This window comes from Gymnodraco acuticeps, unplaced genomic scaffold (assembly GCF_902827175.1).
Source record: "Gymnodraco acuticeps unplaced genomic scaffold, fGymAcu1.1, whole genome shotgun sequence".
Lineage (NCBI taxonomy): Eukaryota > Metazoa > Chordata > Actinopteri > Perciformes > Bathydraconidae > Gymnodraco > Gymnodraco acuticeps.
This window is the reverse complement of record NW_022992206.1, coordinates 2,700,195-2,726,876: the sequence shown is the minus strand read 5'-3', so window position 1 is coordinate 2,726,876 and position 26,682 is coordinate 2,700,195. Positions and strand designations below refer to the sequence as shown.

Below are 26,682 nucleotides of genomic sequence, written 5' to 3'. Positions count from 1 at the left end.
CTAACGTTAGCAAGCTATCAACTAACATGACATCGCTATACTAACTATGTTGATGTTTAGCAGGTAACATTTTTAGTTAATCAGCATGCTAACTTTTGGCAAATTTGGGAGGAAATTATTTAAAAGAGTGAATATTTTACTTTATGTTGGTGATAGATTTACCTTGCACAGCAGCTGGAGTCTTGGGATTTTACAAGAACATAAATTCCTCTTGTAAGGCTTCAAGTTGTATCAATGAAAATAATGTAGCACTGTGATATAGGGTGATACAGATGATTAAACCACTCACCTGCCAGGTAATTTTGGAAAATGCTTGCCCTTTTTTCAAACAGATTAGGCTTTTCAGATGTTTCTGTGTCTCTCACCATCTGGCACGTCAGTTTAGAGATAGCTGAAAAGTGTTAGGTAGATGTAAGTTTGTAAAAAATTCTCCTGAGGGGGCATGTGTGTGTGTGTCCTACATTTTACTGCCATTCCTCCAATAGCCGTAGAGACATTTCACTTAAAACAAATGTCAACCTCACGGTGGTGCAAGATAGAATGTCAGGGGATGAGAAAAATCTTCTGGTTGCTGGGTGTCTGCACAAAATGTCACAGAAATGTGTGTGTGGGTGTGTTTTTGTGTGTGTATAAATCCATCTACTGTTTGCTATGACACCTCAAAACATACTGCAAAGAAAAACATGAAATAAACACAGACACATTTGCCTGGCAACCCTGCAAACAGATTATTACAAACAAAAATAAAATCTTGTATTCACCCACAATCCAAAACCTTTAAAAACAAACCAATGAAAGGCATGAAAAGGTGTGAGATAACAATTAATCTCACACTGAGGAGAGATTATATCCTCGGCTCATGCCAACATCAAAACAGTTGAATATTTTCCATCACAGGGCATATTTTCAGGTCTCTTGAAGATGTGTGCACAGTATTTCTTGCATATCAAAACTGTCCCAACGTTAGTGTTTGCTGGCAAGTCAGAACTGAGCCACAGTCGTAGTTTGTCATGCAGGTTGGGCTCCAAACAGCTCTGTCAACACAGCGCAGAAATCACAACAAAGGAAGACTGATTAAAGTCTGCACACCTGTTCATTCTCAGATATAAAAAAAAGAATCAGCTCTGAGTATATCTTTCAGAGTCTGTGTGAGTCATTAGGAGCAGTGGAGCACAGAGGAAACTGAATGGATCCTGTTTGAAGTCCGTTGATGCAGAGAACATGTGGGTCAGTTTCCAGCTCCTGGAGGAAGTCTTACCTTCAAACAGAATATCTGAGTGTGCAAAGAGAGACAGATGATAGAACAGAAAATACAATTAGGCAGAGACAAGTCAAGCATTTAGAGAGAGGAATGGGATATGAAAAAGCAGTGAAAGTGATTGTAAATGGACCTTAATACTGAAAAAAACACACACATATATAGTTAGTTATTCTTGTTTATAATAAATCACCAAAACCATGTACCATATTTTACCTGGGCTGTAAAAGCAGCAGTGGTGGACTTACATTGACTGTAAAATACTACACTGTAGAAATAATGTGGTACCATCATTCAAACAAATAACAGTGTTTTTTTAATTAAATTATTGATTTCTTATTATTGATGCTTTCACATGTAACCAGTACGCTAATCTTGTAGTTGGTTGCGGGGGATCTATTTTTTTGGCACTTTTACACATTGTTTAACAGTTTATTCAAAAACAATGCATCATGTTTTATAAGCTGATCATATGTTTGAAATGTAAAAAATAAAATCTGAAAAGTTAAAAGGAACTAAGCAGTCAAGGAGACATCAAATACTATTTTGAAATCTAAAAGATTGAAATAATAAAGTACAATCATCAGGTCTCATGCAACATATTACGTTTCAGCTGAAGACACAACTCTTCTTGTTGCAGTTTAGGGTTTTGATTGAGTTGAGTTTGCCACCTTGACTTCCTCTTCTGTAGTACAGCAGTTTCTTTGCGTGATTTTAATTTTGAGCCTGTTCAGCACTTTGGTCAATGAATGTTGTTTTAAAATGTGCTATACCATTTTTTTTTAACTTTTGTGCCAGATGATTGATGTATTCGTAATGTAATGGATCACCTTACAACAGAGGGCTCTAATGTCTTCATGTACACTAACTGTATGCTGACAAAGCCAGGATCATTTGAAGGAGAGGAGCCAACCTGGACCACAAGTGGAGGGAAAAAAGAGAAAAGAAAACACCGCTATTATCCAACTTCTCTCCTGGTTGCCATGCTCCTGTCACTGTAATGAGATGAAAACAAACAGTAACTGTAGCCTTGTGTGTGTGTGTGTGTGTGTGTGTGTGTGTGTGTGTGTGTGTGTGTGTGTGTGTGTGTGTGTGTGTGTGTGTGTGTGTGTGTGTGTGTGTGTGTGTAACCATATCCACTTCTATCTTTTATATGTCCTTTTACCTTTAAGTTCATAGCTCACTGCACTGTTTTCTTCCATTGAAGAAAGCAGATGCAACTCTTCTTTGGCTCTATACTCCACGCTCTGTGACCCCTGCTTTCATCCAGGAGGGTTCAACAGTCAGCGGGAGCATTCAGATATCCTGCAACAAAATGTCCATGAATTTCATTTAAAGAAGCACAGACCCATCAGGGTGTTGTTTCACACATTCATGTCATATAATATAAGCGGCCTCTGCATATCGAGTCTTACAAGACTAATATCGCACTGGTGATTTAACATTTCCACCTTCATCAGAAAGAGATGATCCCATCTGAGGTGACTGTCGATGACATGACAGACTTACTGCAAGAAAGCAAAAGTTCACTGAGAGTGCAGCCATAGGACTTTGAACTAAAGGACTTTGATGAAGTTGATAAAAAGCCTCTTCTTAAGCTTTTGTGGGATGTGAACAACAGAATGAAATTGCGACACATTGTGTTTGAAGCCAGAAGTCTGCTCATGTCCCCAGATGACATCCCTCCTTGTTTTCATCACCCAAGGCTGATGAACTTGGTTCGGGACTTTTTGGGGGCCCTAAGCGAGCTTTGGCTTTTGGGCCCCCCTCACTCTAGCGCGTTCTCACTACACACAACATGGAACCAACTTTTGTCTTATGATGTTAGCATAAACACACATATTGTATAAATAAGCATGTAAACACCGTGGACCTAACCTCCTCTAGAGGAGTCCGGGGGCATGCTCCCCCGGGAAGAATTGTTTTTAAATATTGAAGTTAAAAGCATCAATCTGGTGCACTTTGAGAGCAAAATTAAGAGATATATGGATACATCTCTCAACACCCATATGAAACAGAACTGTAAACAGATTTTTCTTTATGGATATTATATGGACGTCAGTGGCCAAACCGCCACATTTACTGCTGCAAATACGTTCAAACATGCTGTGGACACGTAAAGCAGTGGCAACTATGCCACCATTTCAGCTGACTTTTTCTCAGAAATACTGTCACATAACATCCATATATTTCAGTGCTAGGTTGATGCTTAGCTAAGCTAACTATGAAACACTTTAACTGACAGGACTCAGGATCAACCGTGTACTGTAAGGTAGCTTCTAGCTTCATGTCGAACAGTAAAGTCAACATTTCCCAGAGAGCTTTCTTTGAAATCACCAGGTAACGCTAAAAAACATTACATTTAGATTGTATGACAAAGTGTTTATTTAATTTATCTGGCTAGCTATAGCTACTTGCCAACGGTTTAGCTTACCCCCGCGATTCAAAGTAACGTCAACGTAGCTGTAATTTATGCTTTGCTTTCATGTTTGCATAACTTGGAAGTTTACTGACATTTACATACCTTATTTACCTGGCTCAAGTGGTGGCTCTGGGGTTGTTGTGTGAGCCACCACTTGAGAATTGTCATCTTTTTTAAGAAAAAATGTGCTTATGTCCATCTTCAAAAACTCTGAGTCCGACTGACAGTTTATTTTAAACATTGTCACAGCTCACAGGATAGGTACCTGTCATCCATTAAGACAGATGTTTATTTCCATTCAACTCTCTGGTTGGTCTGTTGCATTCACTGAACACGGGAAATTACAATCCTGCCGTCCTCTCTAGTGTCATGATGAGGTTCAGGTAAAGCACGGTTAATGTATTATATTATTGATTCAATAATATAATACATGACTTTGAGGGTAGGCAATCTATGCATATTAACACAATTAATTAAACATACTTATCACAGCGACGGTGTACTGAGATTAAAACAAATAGTTCAATAGCCCTTAGTGGCTGCGGGGCCCTAAGCGGCCGCTTATGTCACTTAATGGGTCGGGCCTCTGCTCGGTAGTACGGCAGGAGATAGAGCGACTGCAGTCTGCCCCAAGATCCACACTGCTTGACCAACAAGATGTGGTGATGCAGGTGGTACCAAAAGTCCTGCAAGCCATCTTGACGCCTCCTAGAAACAATTTCCTCAACATGCCCTCTCATAAACTCAGTCAAATGGCTGTTGGGGTTATAAGTATGTTTTGGACAAAGTCTCCACTGCTTTGTCCAATGTGCATCATCCGGTCACATTCTTTTGCTCCATCAGAGATGCCATGGTCCTCTCTATCCAGGAAAAGGTTGAACAGAAGTACCCAGCTCAAGACACCCGGATGAGCGAGTTAAACTCATTTGCAGCACAAATACAGAACACCATTGCTGATGCTGCAGCGAGCGAGATATGTGTGCTGTTTGAGCCTCAGAACCACACTGTGTGCATCCGCAGTGCTTTCTTGTCTGTAATCAATCAATGGCAGTCACTTAGAGAGTGTGAGTCAGTGTGTTTACTGTTTTCACAGATGGAGCTCTGATACTGTCTGGATAACTGAGATAAATGACTCGCACTCCACTTCAGCAGATGGGAAAAACAACACACACACACACACACACACACACACACACACACACACACACACACACACACACACACACACACCCACACACACACACACACACACACACACACACACACACACACACACACACACACACACACACACACACACACACACACACACACACACACACACACTGTACATAAGTCATGAAGCACTTTTCAAAAAGCTGCAGGACAGAGTGCTTGTTAGCTGCCGATTTGCTCAACATGAGGAGAGCTCATCTGTAATCAATTAACAGCTGTGGATACTTTAAGGGCATTTTGACATAAAGCAAACATGAGACAAAAGGTGAACAGTGATTTTGCAAATGAGGTCTCCACGTAAATTACAGTATAAGGGGCACTGGTGTCCATCACGCCGTCTGTAAATGACTTCCAAAGGTTGATGTTGTTTGGTGGAGGGCACCACAGCAGGTGGGTCACAATCTGCTGCTGGGCTGCAGCTCAGTGTGTCCGGCTGCTCCTCAGCCACTGTGCCCTTGATACTCCAATTGAACACTGCCCCCCTGTGGACAGACACACCTGAGCCGCTCTGTGGGAAGCAGGGGTCGACTGTCACAGCCAGAAGTAACCTGAACATATTCGTATTTATATTCTTTACAAACTCTCCTGAGGCAAATGTAAAATGTGTTATATTGGGCTATATAAATACACTTTGATTCATTGATTGAACCAGACCCTCTCAGAAGTAAAAATAAAAAAAACACCAGAACAGAAGTGGAAATATACTGTGGTACAAGATAGATACGGCTGCATTAGTAAATAAAAAAAGGAGAATAAATAACTTTTTATTTTATTTTATTTAATATAAATGACTGTTTAATGACTGTTGGAAAATGTCACCAAAAAAAATACTGCTGTGTGGCTTAATGTGCATTACATACAAATACATTATATTTAATGTTTGAATACTTTTCAATACCTTTTTTGAATATGTATAGTAGCTACAGTTGCTTTGAATAACATATTATTGTAGAGGTAAAATTGTTTAAACTAAAAAACTGTGCTCTGCTGTTTTGCATACAAAAAACAGGTCATGTGAAAAAAGATAATTGTCCTTAAACGTATGCATTTAAACTGGCGATCATTTCTTTCAGGACTTCCACTTTGTTTGGACTTACATTTCATCTCCTTTTAGAAGTTTCACTTGAGTTTCACTCAGAATTTACTCTTAATGTGACACTTCCACGTTATTCGATGTTCACACTTCAACCTAACATATTTTACGCACTTGTAATTAAAATACCACTTCTGCTACTTCAGCTTCCTTTTTTTCTTCCACCTCATTCAAGTCTTCCTAAATGTCACTAACATTTGGAAACATGAACTGATGACCCTCACATCACAGGCTCACTTCTCCAAACTTTGGCTTGTGGTGCAGCACACAGATCGCTTCATTCACTGAGTCACATCCAAACAGCATGATATTTGTATTCAGGCGAAAAAGGACAGCACACACACCAGCACACACTCTTATAAAAACACATTTGAAATATAATTTATTGCACATTTAAAGAACATAAAGTGGCACGATACCCATTTCAATGCTGTTACATTAGAAACAAAAAGACACAAATAAGTCCTTACAAAATGCTCACACCTTCTGTTTATGATTATTGTTTTTTACTTCAGAACGAAATGGCCATGAAGTTGCAGGAATGCCAGACCAAAACTGCATAGATTCATAAAAAAAATAAAAGGTTAAATAAAAGACAGACACTTCTTCATGTGTCACAATAAAATCCAATCACATTACTCATGTTTGTCATGAGCCCATCCACTTCCAGTGTGACTTACAGGCGGTTCAGTGCGTCAGAAGAAAACAGGGGATTTCCAATTCTTAAAAGAGAATAGCACTGATAAGATGTTCTCGGAAATATATATGTCAAACCCAATTTTAAATGGTCTTTTGCAGAAGTTCAATAGGCTATTAAAAGAAGAACACATTCCTTAAGCCCCATTAGCATCTTATTTAAACTTTTTGGGAACAGGCGTGCGTAAAAACCTCAACATGGACGGCTATTAAAGAAAAACAATACAAAAGCAAATTACATGATAGTCACAGTCATTTGTTTAAGATACTATTTACATCTTTGTCCTCATTTTTCACGTCATATCACAACTCCCTTTACATTGTTGTTTTCAAGTGCCCACATTTTTGATTAAATTAGTCGCCAGGATTCATAATCGCCGGATAATGATTTTCTATTTTTTAGAGGGCATGGACCTACTCTTATTGCTGCCTGGCTCATATTTTGATAACTAGTTAGATAGTAATTTTTGGCAACAATCTATCACTTTATTTCTACCGTTGCTGCATTGACTACGTCATAAACTAATCCACTGTGAATTGTGTGACACCCAACATAAATACCTGCCATATGAAAGTGGCTTACATGATACAAAACCAACCCTAAAGAGCTACAGTATGTACAGTATGACAGTGAGTACTGGCAGCAGTGGGTAAGATATACAAAAATAACAATAATTAGAGATTGATGGCACAAATGTCTATTTATGATCCCCTCGCCTCAAGTAAAGTAAAAATACACATGTTGATGTACAGTACAGCATAAATACAAACCCAGCCAATGGTCAAGAGAAGAACGTCACAAAAGCATGCTAACTGGTTTTAAAATCAACTCTTATAGGAAGTCATAAACACAGTTTTATTAGGGTTACCTGATTGAAGTTTTACAGTTTCATTAGGGCCGCCTGGTTGCATATTTTTCATGGACACACCAGCTGTGAAGTAATTACAAACCTTTTAAAATCCTAAACAGGTTTTCCTTCCAGTTTAGTCACTAAAATGACGTTAACTAGAGAAATGGCGCAGAGTTTTTTGTAAAATGTAAGTAATCAATTTCCTGTTTATGAACTAAAACCCCCCATGTAAGCCCCTTGATAATAAAACATTATATACATGGACATCAGTAAAGAAATGTGATTTATTTGGCACACAACATGTTAGGCTTTCACACTCAGGGTTTTCCCATCTTGAGCTGGGTTGAATATTAAACAGTAATATGATTGGTTTGGATAGCCATCAGCCTCTTAGTGGGTCACATACATGTTTGATGAAAGTTACCCCAGTTACCCCGCCTCTGAGGAAACAAGCTACTACTCAAACTGCTCTTTAGTGTCACTGACTGTGCTGATCATTTTCAATGCAACTGTCCAGTTAAATCAGGGTCAATCAAAGCATCCAAACACTACAAAAATCATTTTGAATTGTTGAGGTTGGAACCGGTAGATCTGTTCAGCATTTCAAGAAATACAGCTAGAAAAGAAAAAGAAAGGCCTCGAATTTGACTTCAGTTGACCTAATTGCATTGTTACAGAACCTGCCTGTTGAATACATTTACCCTGGCACTACCATGACAGGGATTCTAACAACCTTGCCTATTATCACAGAAAACAATTAAGTGAAATCAAGGTTTTTTCTTGTCCGCTGCTGAAAATGCTTAAACTACATAATTTGTCCAAGTAAACATGAATAAAGATGCTAAGTCGAGTTCCAGAGCTGAGTTATTTGGAGACACTTTGAAGAAGCAGCACTTGAGAACACTGGAGGGAAATAGAGAAAGAGAGCCAGAAGGGAGATAGAGGACGTTAAGAGAGACAGACTTCCCTTAGGCACCTGAGCCACAGTGGCAATGCACTCCTGTGGGCGGAAAAGGTACCAGGCGAGGGTAAAAGAAACAACGGACGAGGGAAAGCTTTCGCTAAACAGCTCATGTCGGAAATATCCTTCCTGACCTTCTCTCTTCTACAGGATGGATATTCTTTTCCCTCCCTCTCTCCGTTTGTAGATCCTGATTAGGTTCCTCCCACATCAGTCCCTCCTTTCAAAACAAAGAATCAAATCAGAGTCTGTTCTCCTTTATAGCCTTGACCCTCACTTCTACAGGAAAGCCTTCAGTAAACAGGGAGTGCTTGCAGACAGGAGGTTCTTCAGGTTCTTCTGTAGCGATTTCTTTATGGCACATGGTGGTTCTTCTGCAGAAGAACCTCAAGGTCCTCCCAGGTGAGTTTCACAGGCTCAGATCCTCCCACAGGTGCTCCTCTGAGGTCGGTTAGTGCAGATCGTTCTGTGTTGGGTTCAGTGTGTGGTTCTATAAGTTCTCCCCAGGCTGATACTGGGGTTCTGTGGAAGTGAAGTAGTCCTCTAGAAAGCCCTGCAGGTACTCAAACGTCGGCCTCTCCTCCGGGTCCTTCCTCCAGCACGAGAGCATGAGCTCGTGCAGAGAGCCGGGGCACTCTGCCGGGCAGGGCATCCGGTACCCGCGCTCCACCTGGTCCAGCACCTCGCGGTTCACCATACCTAACAAGGAAACACAAGTTACTTTTAGTGAAAAGAAAGACTTTTAATACAATAATTCTGACAAATACAATTATGTAAAACAGCCACATGAACAATATCTGATTTAGTTCATATTCTTCATTTAAATACCTACAATATGAAACTATGAATAACTTTAAGGGCTGCAACTAATGCTCATTAGATTACCGATACCTTAGAACACAAGGTATAATAAAATATAGTTTGATTTATTGAGTCACACAAAACATAGGAACAGCACTACATTTTCATTTTTGAGAAGCTGAGCAGGGATAATCTCTGCATTAAAAATGGCAAATTATTGTTTCAGCTCTTATCATGTATAATTATTGTTTTGAGAAAGTCTTGTTTAAGAGTCATTGTTCCAGTGTTTACACATTATAATGGCTGCAACTAAGGATTATTTGCATTGTGGATTAATCAAAACGTTTGAGTCTATAAAATGTCTGGTTTACTGACATTGAGGGGTAAGGAAACCAAAACATATTCACATTTACTAAGTGGGAATCTGATCATTTTGTCAAAAATAATTAGTCAAACTGATTAATCGATTGAAACAGTTGCCAATTAACTTTTCAGCTCTAAACATTATGCAAGTCTGTACCTGGATAGGGGACCCTGCCTTTAGTTGCCAGCTCAGTGAGCAGCACACCGAAGGACCAGACGTCAGACTTGATGGTGAAGCGTCCGTACAGAGCTGCCTCCGGTGACGTCCACTTGATTGGAAACTTAGCTCCTGAGGAAACAGGGGTTTATGTGTACAAAAGGTAAAAAGTGAGTACAACATTTTTGGGTCAACATCATTATAATACATGGGACTTTTATAGCGCTTTTCATGAAACTCAAAGACGCTTTGACAGAGAATTAAGAGGAGAAAAAAAGACAAGAGGAAAAAAAAAAAAAAAAAATAGATAAAGAAATACAAAAAGAGATAAACAGAACAGAAAATAGGGGGAGAGGGGGGAACATCATTGATGTTCAGTTGCAGATTTATAGAAATAAAAGAGTAATCTGCTGTGGACTCACCCTGTCTTGCAGTGTACTCGTTGTCTTCTATGAGTCTCGCCAGGCCGAAGTCAGCCACTTTACACACCAGGCTTTCTCCCACCAGGATGTTGGCAGCGCGCAGGTCTCTGTGCACGTAGTTCATCCTCTCAACGTAGGCCATGCCTGCTGCAATCTAGAGGAAGTGACAAAAAGAGGGCGGGGCTTTTATTATAAATACAAATATGATGTTATATGTTGTGTGGCTGATCTGAAAGTAGCTTTACCTGAGCTGACATGTCCACTAGCTGAGGCAGACGGAGCATCTTTCCTGCATCCCCTTTAAGGAAGTCCAGCAAGCTGCCTGTAAGGGCAAGATACAAACAAAATGCAGTTGTAGATAATGACAGATAATCACCAAATAAATTACACATTGTCCATCATGTGTAAACCTTGAAGCACAGCTATCAGCATTTAGAATAGATGATGGTATTCGAAAGCAAATCAATGCTGTAAACAGTACTTTATATATATTGTAAAAAGGTTTAGAAAGAATACCAGGACATAAGTACAATTTATTTTGGTATTAACTTTTGTCATTAAAAAAAAAAAAAGGTAGCCTGCCTCAATACTTAACGGTTAACAATACTCTAGTCTACAGAAGAATATGATTTTCATAGCAAAGAATTGTAAGGTTTTGACACCCAGCACTTGTTACAGTCTGCATCCTGTGTTACCTTGGCTCATATATTCTGTCACGATGTAGATGGGCTCCTCAGACACCACAGCATACAGCTGGACGAGCTTCTCGTGCCTCAGCTTCTTCATGACCTGTGCTTCCTGAAGAAAGGCCTCTGGAGACATGGTGGCAGGCTTTAGGGTCTTTATGGCTACCCGTGTTGTGCCGTTCCATGTGCCTGTCAGAAAACAGAAAAAAGTATTGTTTCTAACTTTATCATAATTATATCTGCAGTGGAATTAATATGCAAATTATCGTCTTCAAAATGAGACCAATGGGACGAACTCTCTATGGATGTCTGTTTTTAAACAACAGAAAAGGCTTGTTTTTTAATGTTGTGTTTAGAGGTCATTGAGCATACTGCATAATACAAAAAATCCAAATCTCCGGGGTCCAGTTGTGTGCGAGATGAGCTGCATACAGACATAAATGCTCGCACACAGGCTCATTACAAAATGTTAGATCTCATCCTGATATGTAATCTGTCCTTGCTGAGGGTTAAATGAGGATATCAATGCTACTGCCATATCTTTCCATTCATAAATTCAGCAGCTGGTTAGCCTAGCTTAGCATTACGCCTGAAAACAGTGGGACAACTAACCTGGCTCAATCTAAAGATTTAAATATAAACCTACCAGAATCTCTAAGCTTAAACTTAATATGTTATATCTCATTTGTTAAAATCAGCACAAGAGCTAGCTATTCTGTTCGATTATAGTATTTGTGCTAAGCTAACAGGCTACTAAAAGTAGCCGTATGTTTTAAAGGACATTAGACTGATGTTAAGCTTCTCATGTATTTCTCTGCCAGAAAAATAATAAGCCTATATCCCAAAATCTCACACTTCTCCTTTAATAAGAAATACGTAAACTTTAATAACTTTTATCAGCAATAATCTGAAATATTTACTTCAAAAAAGAGCAAATTGATCCTCATATTGGGTATTTCACCGTTTAACCTGTATCTGTCATGGTGAAAGAGGAAAGCAATCACTTCCATTAAAAAGTGGTGGTGTCTACTGTAGATCTTACCCATCCAAACTTCTCCAAAGCAGCCCTGTCCCAGTTTGAGGTCGAGGCGGAGGGACTCTCTGGGAATCTCCCAGGCGTCCCTAGCCAGTCCCTGCGTCTGAGGTTTGGCCACAGGACACACGTCTGACAGAGCGTGGCACAGCCCATCAGAGTGCTCTGAAAGAGGTGAGAAAAGGGAGAGTGAGCTGGCAGGTCAGCGGAAGGTTAACTATCAGAGAGCAGCTGTCTGGGGACTCACTGCGGTAGTGGAAGACTAGCTGCTGTAGGCTGCTGAACTGGGTGCGCGAGGTGATGTAGAATCCCCCGCTATCCAGCTTCCTGATCTTGTAATGTTTCACATTCAAGCCTTTGGTGTTGTCATAATCCAGCACTGACAGGCAATATGCCCCTGTGAACGAGACACAACAACAGACAGACACGGGTTAGAAAAATTAAATGAAGCTTATGTGTGACAGCTGCTCTGCAGAGTTTCCTAGCAGCTGCGCTGGGCAAGTCCCTGATGGCCCCTTTAAGACCCTGGAAACTCAACCAAGCCTTTCTGTCCTCCTCCATGGCCAACTAGGAAATATAATTTGATCCGAGTAAAATAAATATTCATAATGCAATACCAAGAAAACCCCAATGTGCATCTTTCTAAATGCTTAAAATGCTTTTATAATAACACAATAATAACATTGGAGTTTTATTGTTATTTGTCTGTATTCTTATCCTCAAGAGTACCTCAAACAACCTATTTGAGACTTTTAGGATGTGTTCCTACCTAAACAATTTTTTATAGATTATTAGTAGTATTTGTTGTAGAGCCATTTCTCACTTCTATTAGGTCAAATATAGATATTAAAATAAAAAGATGAAAAGACATTTTAAGAAGAGTTCTTTTTACTACAGGGAGGTTGAAAATAAAGAACAATCTTCTCTGATCTTACTGATCGTCAGTCTCCTTATAACAGATCAGAAGAAGTGAACAAAGTATCTGATCATCACAGTGCTGTTCCAGCAGATAAACCATTGACCTCTTTTGAACTTCCATGCTATAAACCAACCTTTTCTAACACATGATCGTTTGTAATAAACCAAAGACCAAGATACAGCTTGAACTAACTTAGTATGTGCTTTGCAGAATCAAAAAGGCATGAACAGAACACATATTTTACTCATATGTCATAAAAAGGGGAAACAACCACTAACAAAGGCAGTCATGATATTTTCACCTCACATATTTAAGGCATCTTTTTGCCTGAGCCTTACAAATAATCAGATGCATCACTATTAGTCTGACATGATTTACACTTTCAACATGCCCCTTTCACTCTATACGCTTCACATGTGACATCTAATACAGAACACACCCAGGGGCCAACACACCTCCTGCCAGAGACCCTCTTCATGCCTCTCCTCCCCTCTCTCAGTGTGTGTGTGTGTGTGTGTGTGTGTGTGTGTGTGTGTGTGTGTGTGTGTGTGTGTGTGTAGAATAGAGAATTATGGCCAGGGGGAAATCCAGCACCCTCCGAGGCTGACCTAGTTCTGGCAGAGTGATTCACCCCTATCCATTCACAAGGCCCATCCAATCCACTCTTTTTTCCCCCACACTTCCTCTAAACAACCCCCTAAAGAGCCCACTGACGTCACAAGTGTGCAGAGTTTCTCAGAAAGATGCAAAACTCCAGAAAACACAAAAAACATGCCATAGGCCTCTGTGAAAGTTAACAGATGACTTCATTACGAGGTTGTGTCTTTATATTGAGTCCCTGAAGATACTTATCGGATGCGTGGAGTTTTCTCCAGGGAGACACAGAATCTGTCATCAGGATTCACACATTTTAAAAATAAAAAGCTCAGGTTTTATGAAACGTGTTTTATAGTCAGGATTTTTTTTCATAAAAAGGGATATATTTTCTTACAGGAATTGCCAGGAAAAAGAACCCAAAGGATCGGTCTGTTATAAAGATTTAAATCCATGCTCATTTGGAAGAATATCCTCCAAGATTTGTATATAATGCTGTGATTCTCCGCTTCTTCTAATGATAACTGACCATATGTCTTAATGTTGTATAATCAGTTATCTCTACTATTTATCAGAATACCTTTATTAGTCCCACAGACGGGACATTTGCATATTAACATCCCTATTATTATCACAATCAATCTATGTATGTTTTAGTGTATAAAATGTCATAAGGTAAGAAATACCAGCAAATTAGAGAAAATGGAACTAGTGAAATTGGGTCATTTTTGCTTTAAAAATACGACTTAAAATGATTTAAAAAAAAGATTGTGCATTCATTTTCTGCTCATAGACTAACCAATTAGTCAAGCAGCAGAAAAATATTGTTTCAGCTGATCATGGAGCCATCAAGGATTAGGCAATTAAGCCTGAAATCGGTTATTTAATGCATTTAAAGAAAAAAAAAACAATGTCATGTTCAAGTTACATGAATCAACATTTCTTTATAATCAGACACAGAGGAAGGCTAATTGGATCATCCTGATGTTGTCTGCTGTCTCCAGAGAGTCTGCTCTCTCACCTTTAGTGGTCTCGCTCTCCCTCACCAGGAAGGTTCCTCGTCTGTTCTGCAGGTTCAAAAGGAGCCTCTCGGAGTCGCGCCGAGTGATCTTCCCAAAATACCACCTGCCAAAGTGGGCCAGGGAGAATCAGATCAGAAAGAAGCTGCTGCTGAGCGTCTGCAGCAGGCAGAAACATTGAACATAACTGTACTGGATGGTACATCGGAAAATATACTCTCTATATCTTTGTGTGGTAGAAGTAGATAGAGAATACAGCTAGATTTAGCACCAAGAAAACACATCTTATATCACTGAAAGGAAAAAAACAGCAGGAGTGAAACAATGAGAGGATAACGCACTCTTCTGCTTGGATGGAGTCGGACGGAGCCACATAGTTGCTCGGGATATAACCACTCTCTCCCGTCGTCAGGGAGCGAGCGAGCCACCAGTCCCCTTCTCTGTGACGGAGAGAAAGACAGAGACAGACAGAGTGTCAACAGAACCATTAACAGAAAACTTACACCAACAACATTTCATGGTTTATGGATCCTTCCGTTTTTTCCAATTAAGAGACATAATATCTGATGTAGAAAGAACAATAAAGCTGTATGTATTTTTTCTCATTTTCAACAAATGCCACCAAAAGACCAAAACCAACATTGCAAACGGTCTGATCTCAGCCTCAGCCTGAGGCTTTTTGATTCCAACAAATAAAAAGGGAAAGTTTGAAAAAACAAAACACAATTATATGTTTTTATTTATGGCTGCACAAAAAAGCAGCTTAGCATTAACATTGAAATGTGCGTGTGCGCATTCCCTTCAAATACTTAGGTGCCTATACAAAAAGTGCACACTTTTCATGATTGATCTACAATATGAAACATTTACTCTGATTTAAAGGTTCTTAGAATTTGTTGCTAGCGAGTGACACGAGGCTTACCACTAATCATAGTCATTCTGGATCAATTTAACAAACAACTAAACCAGGACCTGCTAGGATCGATGAATAGAAAAGGTCATACAGCATAACGGAGTTGTATGGGGGATTGACTCAAAGTAAACTACAGTGCCCACTTTCAACATAATGAGGAACATTTCAACTGTTTTTAAATTGTTTGGCCGACAATGAAGGTTAAGCTAAATACAATTGTTGGTTTTGCTTATTCATGGGATATGTTGCCAATAAGAAAATATGCTACTTGTCAAATCCATTAAATATGAAAGTACCTGCAACACAGGATTGGATTCAGATTGTTTTCTTAGTAAAAACAATCACTTGTGATAGAATAAAAACTTCTAAATGTTTTTGACTGACACCCAAACATAAATTGATTCCCACATTTCAGCAAAGAGTGAAGAAGAAAACACACTGTTAAGAGAAAAAGACAAACAAATGCAACCTTTTATTCCACTTGTAGCCCCTTAGTATGCATTTTAAACCTTTACCAGTTGCTCTATCAAAAGAGACGTATCAAGAAAGTTACATCTTTTAATATGTATGAATTCATTGCAGTTACGCTACGAGCTTGATCAGACAAATCCGCTCAGCAGCAAAGGGACGGTGAACAAAAGGTTGCGTGAGATTTTTAAAAGCATTAAGTGTTACTGACCTGAAGCTGTACTTTTTCCTAGGAGAAACCATGAAGCATAAGAGAGAAGGAGAGAGGGAGAGATAACAGACACAGCAGACACATCAAAACCCAGCGAGGAGACACAGCAAGGCGAGCAGCACTGGCAGGCTGACAGATAGCAGGAGCCCGAAGTGCTGCGGGACTACACAGGGGGGGGGGGGGGGGGTTCACAAGCTGCACTGCTTTCAAAGTTTTCAGTTCCAGTTTCTATTTTTAATAATTCTGCGAGACAGGAAGGCAAAAATATTCCCACAACTATTATTCATAAATGATCACATCCACATATGTAGAATTCGGGATTCACTTTAAAGTCTCGCTACTTTTTATTCAGTATTTGCATTTAAGGATTTCTCCCATGCATTGTTTTTAAAGTAGATATTAGAACTGAATTATTTATGTAAAATAGCCGTACTATGTAGTGGCAGACAAATATACAGACACATTATAAATAACAGCAGCTCAGTGTTATGATAGGAAGTTATGGAAGGAGCTCAGGCACAAAAAAAAAACATTGTTCTGATTTAAAACACACGTAATCATTTATTTTCCAAGGGCTGTATTATAGGACATTTCTTCCTAATATTCTTGATTTGAAATGGAAAGTCTAAGTAAGGATCTCTCAATTCCATTTTAAAAAGTGTGATGCTAAATAACATTAGAAATCCTTAAGGGACATTCATCTAGGAACTGTTCATTTGCAAAGGTTAGATGTTTCCTAAATCACCACCTAAAACTAAATACAACAGTTAAAAAACAATTAAGATTGGATATACAAGCTAAGACTTTTCTATAATACGGCCCCACATGCTTTTAAATATACACATCATTTCTCACATGCAGAAACGTCTTAATCCCACCAGACTGACACATGCAAACTTCAGCATGTGGTGTCATGCAATAGGAAAACACTTGTTGTTGTTTAGGTGTTATCTGTGTGGTGGAAATATATGAGTGTAGCGATCTTGCTATATCATGCTCTCCATAATGTTTCGTAAAATATTGTGTATACAGTTTTGAGGAGGAGCAGACTGCAGTTGTAAAGAGCCGTTCTGCTCCGTTTTAATCAACAGATGGAGAGGATCAGACTCTGCTGTCTGCATCGCTCCACAGTCACCAGCTCTGACTGTGTTCATTCATTAACACGTGTGCGTTTACAAATTGGTTCATTTAGATTTTTTTATGAAGTTGTGTCTTTAGAGAAAGGGACGGAAGCGGTTGATTCTTACGTGTTGTTGACAATCTGCAGCCTGTCGCCTTTCCTAAAGGTCAGATCAGACGCTGTCCGTGACTCATAGTCATAGAGCGCCACAAATGTAGTGACACCTCCTGCAAGAAACAACACACACAAACAAATACACATTTAAGGAACAATGGTATTAAAGGCAATGGTCCTTCCTGTTGAGATCTATTCACTTCTATAATCTAACTTCAATAATAAAACCCTTGCTTATATAGCTCTAAATCCCAGTATTTTTTCACATCTGTCTAAAACTGTTTACCAAGGCTTAATGAGAAATATTGACGTTCAGACTTCTTGTGACCGATCGTCTGTGAAGGACAAAGCCATCATATATTTTCCTTTGGATCTTTCTCCCGCTTCCTTGTAATGAAGCAGTGATCTCAACCCAAGGACTCTGCAGCCAATCATCGATCGGCTCATTAGATGCACAGGAGGAGGCGGCCAGCGGATACAACAGCAGCCTGAGCAACATTAACCTAACCATCTGGTCGGTCTAGACATATTACTGCTACATTTCAAGATGACAGGCTTCAAAGTCAAAGAGAAGCTTTTAAGTCTGTTAACCAGCTGATGTCCAATATTTTCCTGTGGTCATATCACTTTACAGTAGACTATTTTGTGCAATCTATGGTCATTTGGCATAGGATTAATTTGGCTCTAGTGTGTCACTCACATTTAACTAAATAGTTTTAATATTTTGGGAAATAAATTAAAATTACTTTATTGTTGTGAGTTAGATGGGAAGATATATTTCACTCAAAGCTCTGCGCTCAATATAAAATTGGAGTCAGGAAATCCTTAGCTTAGCACAAAGACTGGAAACAATGAAAATCTGCTTCCCAGCACCTCTAAAACCTACTTATTATACAGGTTTTTATGCGTGAGTTTTTCTAGGCTGGGCACAATGGCTTCCTTGGGTCACACAGCTCCCCCCGCTTTCAGTGTTTATGCTAAGCTAACCAGTTGTGGGCTGTACCACATAACATTGAACATAGCTGTGGTACTGACTTTTTGACCGCCCAAAACAAAAAGCTCATGAATTGAATATTATTTAGTAGCATTTGTTGTATAACTGAACTTTAACCCTTTCTCAGAGAGAGTGCCTACCTGACAGAGGTCCTCTCTGGGGCGAGGTGATGGTGCCTGTGTGGTCCACCCCCCCAAAGAGAGCCAGCTCAGGAGTGTTTGTCGGGGCGAGGTGGTGCTGCCCTTGATGCTGCCCCCGCCTGCCTGTCCCTACGGCGGGGCTCCTGTTGGGGGTCTGGGTCTGCTGGGCGGGTCCCAGATGGTGGAAGTGCCCGCTGTCTGAGCCTGAGCCGATGGTGCCGTCCAGGCTCATGGAGCGCTGGCCCGGCTCCTTGGGCTTGCTTTTGCCCGCCCCCATGTGCAGACCTGGGGTCAGAGCCATGCAGTGATGAGTAAGTATGCAGCATGTCCAGAGATAACAAAAAAAAGGAAACAAATATGTCCCTGTTTCTCCTAATATACCAAATAGCAATACAACTATTAACAAATGATTCAGTTGACTGAAATAACATTGGCTATTCATAATTGTTAATTGATTAAAGAATGGAATCTTTCAGCATTAAAAAAAAAAGGAAAAACACCCATCACTGTCTGGTTTCAGCTTCTTTTTGACTAAATCATAAATTATTACTTTCAAAAAGTGGAAATGTTATAGAAACATATAATATTATGAGAAAATACTCAGTTTGCTATAAAATGCTTGATGCTGGATCATCTATTAAGATAATGTTCAGTCACATAGGAGTTAATAAAATATGTCCTGACAGGAAAGGAAAGCTGTTCACTAAAAAAAAAACTGAGCAATAGGAACTGACCCTGTTTCAGTTTCTACTCATCCACCTTTCTCTAACAGAAACTCCTCTCAGCAGTGGGTGCTGTTCATCTATGCTCATCACAGAGTATCCTTGGAGGCAGTCCAGGTTCAGTTAAAACCGTTTAGCATGCAACTACTTGGAGAACAGGACACCTTGAAACAGCCAACACACATTCAAGGTCATCCCCATCTGATTCAACCTGCTCTGAATCAATAAGCATCTACAAGGAAAACAAACAAAGTGGGCTGTAATGAGGCCAAGTGCTAACACCGGTGAGTTGACAAGGACAGACACAGACACCTCCTACAGGTTATTATACACCCCTGCTTCTCCTCTCAATCCTGATTCAGAATACATCAATTATGGGCCGATAAAGAGCGCGCTGTCATTCTGAGTGCAGACAAAGACAAACGCGCTCAGACAGTCAAGTGCACCCACAGAAAGTTGGAGTGCCGTGTTCACACACCAAGTCCATCCTCGAGGCATTGCAGAGTGACTCACTGTGAGACCGGCTATTTCAGGCCGGCTGTAACGGAGACAGTCATACCCACATGAAACAGCCTCGTTCCTTTGTGGATAGAGGCGCTCTCAGTTCCAGACAGTGTTTGCACCAGTGTCTATGTGAGCAGCTGTTCCTTGCTCTCTGGGAGACGAGGCTCAATCGCACACTAATACTCAAGCAATGTTGCATCTCACATCTTTTTGTTCCCCCCCAACACATGCATGCATCCGTGTGAGGGTTTGCAGCACAGTTGTGAGAGTCTGACAGACAGGACAGAGGGTTATTAACAGACAAGGAGGAAGGAACCGGCTGTGGCTGTAAAAAGAACGTGTAGGTGGTTGTTGTATACTGCATGGACAGCTGAGGCGTAGTGGGTGTTTCTAAGTGTAATTTGCTTGCATAACATAATTACACAGGTATGAGAAATCTCAAAGATGGGGATGGATCTCACTGTGGAGATGTGTGGGCGCGTAAGCTGCCTAGTTGTGTGAGAGTGATTTGAAGCACACACGTACGGTCATGCAAGCTTTGATTCAACTCCTGCCAGCCTGTAATCTGGCGCGCTGGGGGGTTAACGTATCCCATGGTGCAACACTGAGTCACAGAGAGATAGGTCTATGCAGAAAGGGGTGAATAGGACTGTGCGAATTGTGTGAAGAACCAGATGCTTGATTTATCCAAGTTCTCCGGATATCAGTAATGGACTTTGCTTTTGCCTCGAACATCTACCAGCTCATACTCAGGATGGACGGACAGGAGTGCTCACAGTCTTTAAAGAATAATGAAGGCACTTATGCAACAGATATATTTAGCGGTCCAGGTCATAAGAATGTCAAATCAAGATGATGGTTTGTGTGCTTTTTGTTCATGTAAATGGTCTGCAAAGGCTAAAAATTCCCTCCCCTGCCTGAAACACATCCATTTGACTTCTTTGATTACTTCTGCAACATAGTGACATCACTACGCATCACACGTGCACTTCTATTGGCTAGCGCTCAACAACATTGTAGGTGATAGACTAAGGGGAGGGACATCTCTAAGCAATTGACCAATCGCAACAGAGCTTACCAATCAGAGCCGACTGGGCACTGGTTTCTGGAGGGTGAAAAAAGTTTCTTTGAACGTTAAAGCATGAAAACATACACCCCTTTTACAGGCAAAGAGATTTGTCATTACAGATGTGTCATAATGTCGATTGATGTGAGGCTTTTTAATTGTAGAAATACGGGGAAGCTTGATGTGATTCAATGAGGTCAGAGCGGGTTACAAACTGTCTCAATAAGCTGATTGGGAACTATATCTGTGACAAAATGTATGGTAGTTCTAAAAGTGCAATGAGTGAGTGCTCCATACTTTTATCAAGAGTACTACTAAAAACTTCATTTGAATGCACTGCAGCATGCACTGCAGCATGCACTGCAGCATGCACAGCAGCATGCACAGCAGCATGCACTGCAGCATGCACTGCAGCATGCACAGCAGCATGCACAGCGTACTATGGAAGATTTGACTTTCATTAGGAAAACTGACTAATCATCAGGATTAAGCACACACAGATGCAGGGTTGTAATGATCCTCAAACAGCACTACAAACATATCCCAAAGCAGCGATGGCAGAAGCCATGTCCAAAGAGAATCACTTTCCCCTGGTTCCCTCCAGGATGCTGCAAACACCAGAGTGCCCTTCAAAGTCTCACAGGCTGCTATATAAACAACAGAGCTATAGTGTAGCTGATCCTCACACCTTTTCCTAATATGGTACCAGAGATACCAAATATCAAGAAGTGTTAACACTACTTCCAACGTTATGATGTGAAATGAAGGGGGCTATGTAAAGGAGGCAAAAGTATCATTAGTATAAAATAAAATATTGAAGTCTTTTGAAAATAGAAGGGACAAAAAAGATGGAAAAGGGAGATTTTAGTCCCTTAAGCTTTTCCATCCAACTGGAGCATGTGTGGGAGCCAGATTGCAACACATTGCTACAATTTCAAGAGTGCAAGAAGAACAGGCACCTGAGCAGTGGGCGGGTGGGATGGGAGGAAGCAAGGAGGGAGATGAGGTGGAGGGCGAGCTACAAAGACACTCTATTTTCCCTTTTTTCCCAGAACACAAATCGAAATCTTTCTAAAAAAAAAGAAAGACAGGAAATCTTGTTGCATTGCTCCTGACTGTACAGGATCTTCATTTGTACTGTATCAGTATGTTAAAAGTGCTTTCTACTGTACATTTAGTTGATTTTCTATCTTAATTAAAAGCACTAAGAGCTGCATTTCTAAAAATGAAGTTATGCAACATCTGGTTTAATAGTGTTAAAAACAACAACAATAAAAGCATATACAAGCTGACTGTGTGAAGAAACCTAAATAAACTTGTGCCTGGTTGTGTTGTGGGAAAGGAGATTTGAAGGATTAGATATGAATCATGGCAAATAAAGGCCTTGTTCAAAGGCGGCTCTCTGAGGTGTATTTACCTCAGGACCATGATTGAGTTCAAGAGCACTTCAATTTCCGCAGTGCATTTATCACTTGCCTGCGTCTCTCTCACAGTCTCAGTGTTTACCCAGGCTAACAAAATCTATAAAACTGTCCGTACATGGACTGAATAATGTAGGGATTGGGGGGAAGTAAAGAAACTGAGCTTAGGTGCCTACAATGAATATAAGTCAATAGAGCAGGCGCCTTGGAAAATGACATACCCACGTTGTCAATTCAGATCTGGCTTCTCCATAAAAAGGACATTGTCATTTCAAGTCTGTTTTAAAACAACCTTCACAATGTCGTCTTTTAATGTAAGTGATGAGGTTGAAATCCATATACTTCTATCTGTTTTAAAGTTCCGCTAAAGCTAAAATAGATCACCAACTATTTGAGAGATGCCATGAAATATTTTGCAGACATTCATGCTCCCATCTGGATGAATTGTAATCACATTGGTGGTCCTTTAACTTATTATTTAACAACATCATGAGGTCATATATTTACAATTGAATTCAGCTCTAGACTTTAAGTCTCTCATGTTATACTATGCCTCCACCACAGCTCAGCAAGGAACCATTGTTTAGCAAAACAAGGACATGTGTTACTGAAATGACATTGCAGGATACCTCCTTGATAAGTCTAACTCAGAATGCTCAGACCCAATGCATTTGTGTAAAGACAGAGTTCGGCGGATTTTGTTTTCAATATTGGAGTCGGGTCCGGAACATATACTTTCACTATAAGTCTGGATAGGAGCTACCAAAGTGTACAGTTAGCAGGTTAAGGTTATTTATTATTTATTTTAGATTTTATTGATCTGTGTGAATATTTGCTGTACTGGTTTTTTTTTCACGCTTACCCTGTTGCTGCTTTGTACAACTGAATTTCCCCTCGGGGATTAATAAAGGTTCATCTTATCTTATCTTAAGTGCGCTATAAAGAAAGAACAAATATTAACACATCTTTTAAATGTTTGATTATCTAAAGTCAATATGGTGCACCTTTTTCTTCCAGGTATCTACACACTCTCGTAAAATATCTTAAGTTGCTGGTTCCACAATAAAACCGCACCAATTTGTTGCAGAAAATTATGTTTTCAAAGTGCTGCGCTTAAATACAGCCTACCTTTGATGTTGAATTGGTTTGCAAAAAGGAGTTTAGTCTATCTCACGATTTGTCTGGTTAATCAGCATTTAGTAATCCTCGATCTCCAGCTGAGCACACGCACTTTACGTTTCTGGTCAGGCACATAAGCACATTTGGCCATGACAAACCTCACTGAGTCACAACAGACGGTAACAGTTGCCACTGTGCTGCAGAAAGAGAAGGGGCTGGAGCCAATGTTTCAGTCAAATGGGAAATTACAGTTTGCCCTGGGGAGGAGGAGCAGCGAGAGAGAGAGAGAGAGAGAGAGAGAGAGAGAGAGAGAGAGAGAGAGAGAGAGAGAGAGAGAGAGAGAGAGAGAGAGAGAGATGGCTCCTCAAGATCAAAACAAGCGAAAATGTGCACATTAACGTCACTGTCCTGTACTGCTATATGCTGCATGATAGTAACATGACATAGTGCAGTCCACATACATAATACACAGATAATCTATAAATAGGTTGGGTTAAAAAGAGAGAACGGGCAGTTTCTTTAAAAGGGGACTAAAGAAAACCGATGCATTCACAGCTATCAAGATTTGTCCCATTTTAGAGCAGTGGACGCCTTGATCAGATATTCTCTGTTATTTTTTCCCCAATGTTTTGCTGGACCCGCTCAGTTTGCAAAGTATGTGCCTGCTCTCCCATCTCAACTACCCTCTTCCTCAGTGACAAAACACACAGAGGAGAAGCACAAAAGAAGAAAAGGAAGAGGAGGACAAGAGGGGGATTGTGGCATTCAGCTGATAAAACACACTTCCGTTTTCTGTCCATCTTTAACTGGAGACTGAACATTATCCAGGCTATGAGGAGAAGCTGCTACAGCATGCCTCTATAAAGGAGGACAACGAGTAGGAAAGAGGGCATGATGGATGTTTCATTACAGAGGTGGCACACTTTTAACAAATCAATTAACTCCACAGCCAGCCTTTCTTTGTGAATTACAGCACATTAAAATAAACAAATAGGGTTATACTTTATTCCCCCTAAAAATGCACATTAAATTGCTCTGACAGGAACAAGAGAATGTTTGACCAAACCATCTAAAGCTGCAAACAATTAGACAATGAATCAACTAGTTAACCAAAGGGCAAATACACAGAGACAAATTCTATTGAATACTTATTGCTTATCATTTTTTAAATTAAAATAATAAAAAGTGAGCTTCTCAATTCTGAAGACTTACATTCTGTGTGCAGTTTCTTTGTCTTTGTGATAGTAAATTGATTATATCTGAACTAGTTGACCAGACAAAGCAAGACATATGAAGAGATTTAAGGCTTTGGGAATCATTTTATGGAAACATTGAGAAAACATGAGTAGGTTAATCTATAATCAAGAATGATCTTTGGTCAAAGCCCAACAAGTCCAGACAAGCTTCTCTTTCTTACTGCCCTGTGAAGGCCAACAATGTGTTTTTGACCCGCTATTGTTATTATAACAATCTCAGTTTGTAAACAAAATTGAGGAATTCATTAAATCCAATAAGGTATTATGTTATTTATTTAAGTCTATGCTTACCTCGTGCTTTTAAAATGAGGCTAGCATATTATAGCATCTGGTTGTCCAGTGTTAAAAATCCCATGTTGAGCTCTCCCATGATTCAAGTCTTACATTTCTTAGCAAACCTGATTCTGCTGCACTATGGAAATTAGCTGGAATTTGTCCAAATCCCAAAACCGACTGTAAATAGATTAGCTACATAATTAAAATTATATTTCCGCGGGATTAAAACACCAGTTGTCAGTAAAGCTGCTTTCAAAGAAACAAGGGGTGGGGTAGTAGCTGCCTATGGAGTAGCAGCTGTCAATGATAAACGTCTTTGCTATGGGGAGGGAATACAAAAAAGAAAGAAAACATCAACCCTGTTTGCCAAACTGATCCACATTAGGCACGTAAAGTGGGATTTGTGAATGGGAACAGGGAGGTAAAGGGCGACAATGCTGCTGTGGCTGGCTTCGGCACATATACAGCGCATATGCGGCCTGATGAATCAAAACAGGTGCTGTTACAGCTCCATTTTGAATTTCGATGGATTGTTGGCTTTAATTTTATGTTTGCAGTCGATTTACTGCCTCATCCTTGATGTTGTTTTGTCCGTGAGAAAATCCAAAATACGACATTTGCACACACAGTGCGCATTTGTCTGGGGGGTGTAGTAGATCGTCAACAACAACGGAGCCCTGGCACAGGCTGAGTGGCACTGAGCAAATGTGCGAGCAGCTCTGACTGAATGGCCTGTGCAACAATGAAATACTAGACAGTGTGAGAGAGGCTGTGTAAAACATCAATATGGGAACATGAGCAGCAACAAACCAAATACTCTCGATGAAATCCCGAAATAAATCATATTTTCTCGCAATTAAGCGCTGCTAATTTACTCACCTTTGACGCGTCTGGAGATTCAGCCCAAAAATCAGAGACGCGCAGCGAGGACTCGTGTTAAATCCTGAAGGCTGTCCTCATTAGGGAAATACTGGAAGCGGATGGCCAGTTGCTGTAGAAACCTCTGCCCAGCCACCAAGCCCATTTAGCGGATATCGGCAGAATCGCAGAAAGGGGAGGTCATGACGGGGACTGCCTTCGGGAGCAGAGGGCACAGCTGCCGGGGGCGGCTACGGTCGATGGGCCGGACAAACAGCGTCCAACCCGGCGGAGAGGTATCCTTTCAGCTGGGAAGAGACGGCGTGGTAAATTCATGCGAGGAAGCGGCAGGAGTAGCGCTCTGGTGTGGAGGAGACATGCCTCGTGTGGGGGGAGGCACGGGATAGTGCATCACTGACAAAATACGAGAGCGCAAAAATATGATGAGCCTGAGTTGTACGCTTTCTACGCAACGATGGTGAAGTCGAGGATTTACGTCGCGTTACGTAACTCGACGCCGTGATTGTTACATTAATTCACCGAGGCGTTGGAAGGCACGACAACACCCACGTTTAGCTTTTATAAAATATAATCTGCGGTCACGATTCAGAAGCTTTCTATCTGAATCTGATTTAAGTAGTTTAACAACACGACATAAATACTCAGTTGTTGTACAGTATTTCACGTATCACTCAGAAACGTTGACAAATGCTATTGCTGTCAGAACCGGTTGCTAAGCGACACTCACAACGCTGTTTTGAACGGTAACTTTCAGGCTGCGCATTGATACCCAAACTCAAATGTTGTGTTATGCCGCTTCACGTGTTAAAAATACGTTTACATGGTTTTGAACTATACTGAAATACACATAGGCATAAAAAAGCTAATAAATAAACAATAGTAAATATTTACTTTTGAGGTAGTGACAATGTAAAGCAAGTTTGTGCTGACAAAAGGTTTGGCTTGAACCCTTAGATTGATACAGGTAGGCCCTATACCTTTTTATATTT

The 26,682-nt window shown here is 40.3% G+C and overlaps 1 protein-coding gene across 2 annotated transcripts; it reads right to left on the bottom strand.

Moving 5' to 3' along the window:
• Nucleotides 1-6,344: 6,344 nt before the first annotated feature.
• Nucleotides 6,345-26,138, bottom strand: LOC117539537 (proto-oncogene tyrosine-protein kinase Src-like). Of its 2 annotated transcripts, XM_034205741.1 has the most exons (13): nucleotides 25,694-26,138; nucleotides 18,451-18,735; nucleotides 17,330-17,429; nucleotides 16,083-16,100; nucleotides 14,832-14,930; nucleotides 14,493-14,596; nucleotides 12,206-12,355; nucleotides 11,968-12,123; nucleotides 10,935-11,114; nucleotides 10,485-10,561; nucleotides 10,240-10,393; nucleotides 9,818-9,949; nucleotides 6,345-9,195 (listed from the first exon to the last, which is right to left on the bottom strand). In XM_034205741.1, the coding sequence occupies exons 2-13, from the start codon at nucleotides 18,725-18,727 to the stop codon at nucleotides 8,987-8,989; spliced, it is 1,656 nt and encodes a 551-aa protein (XP_034061632.1). In that variant the 5' UTR covers nucleotides 18,728-18,735; nucleotides 25,694-26,138; the 3' UTR covers nucleotides 6,345-8,986. The 2 variants fall into 2 exon arrangements, with proteins under 2 accessions (XP_034061632.1, XP_034061633.1); XM_034205742.1 differs by lacking the exon at nucleotides 16,083-16,100.
• Nucleotides 26,139-26,682: the final 544 nt, after the last annotated feature.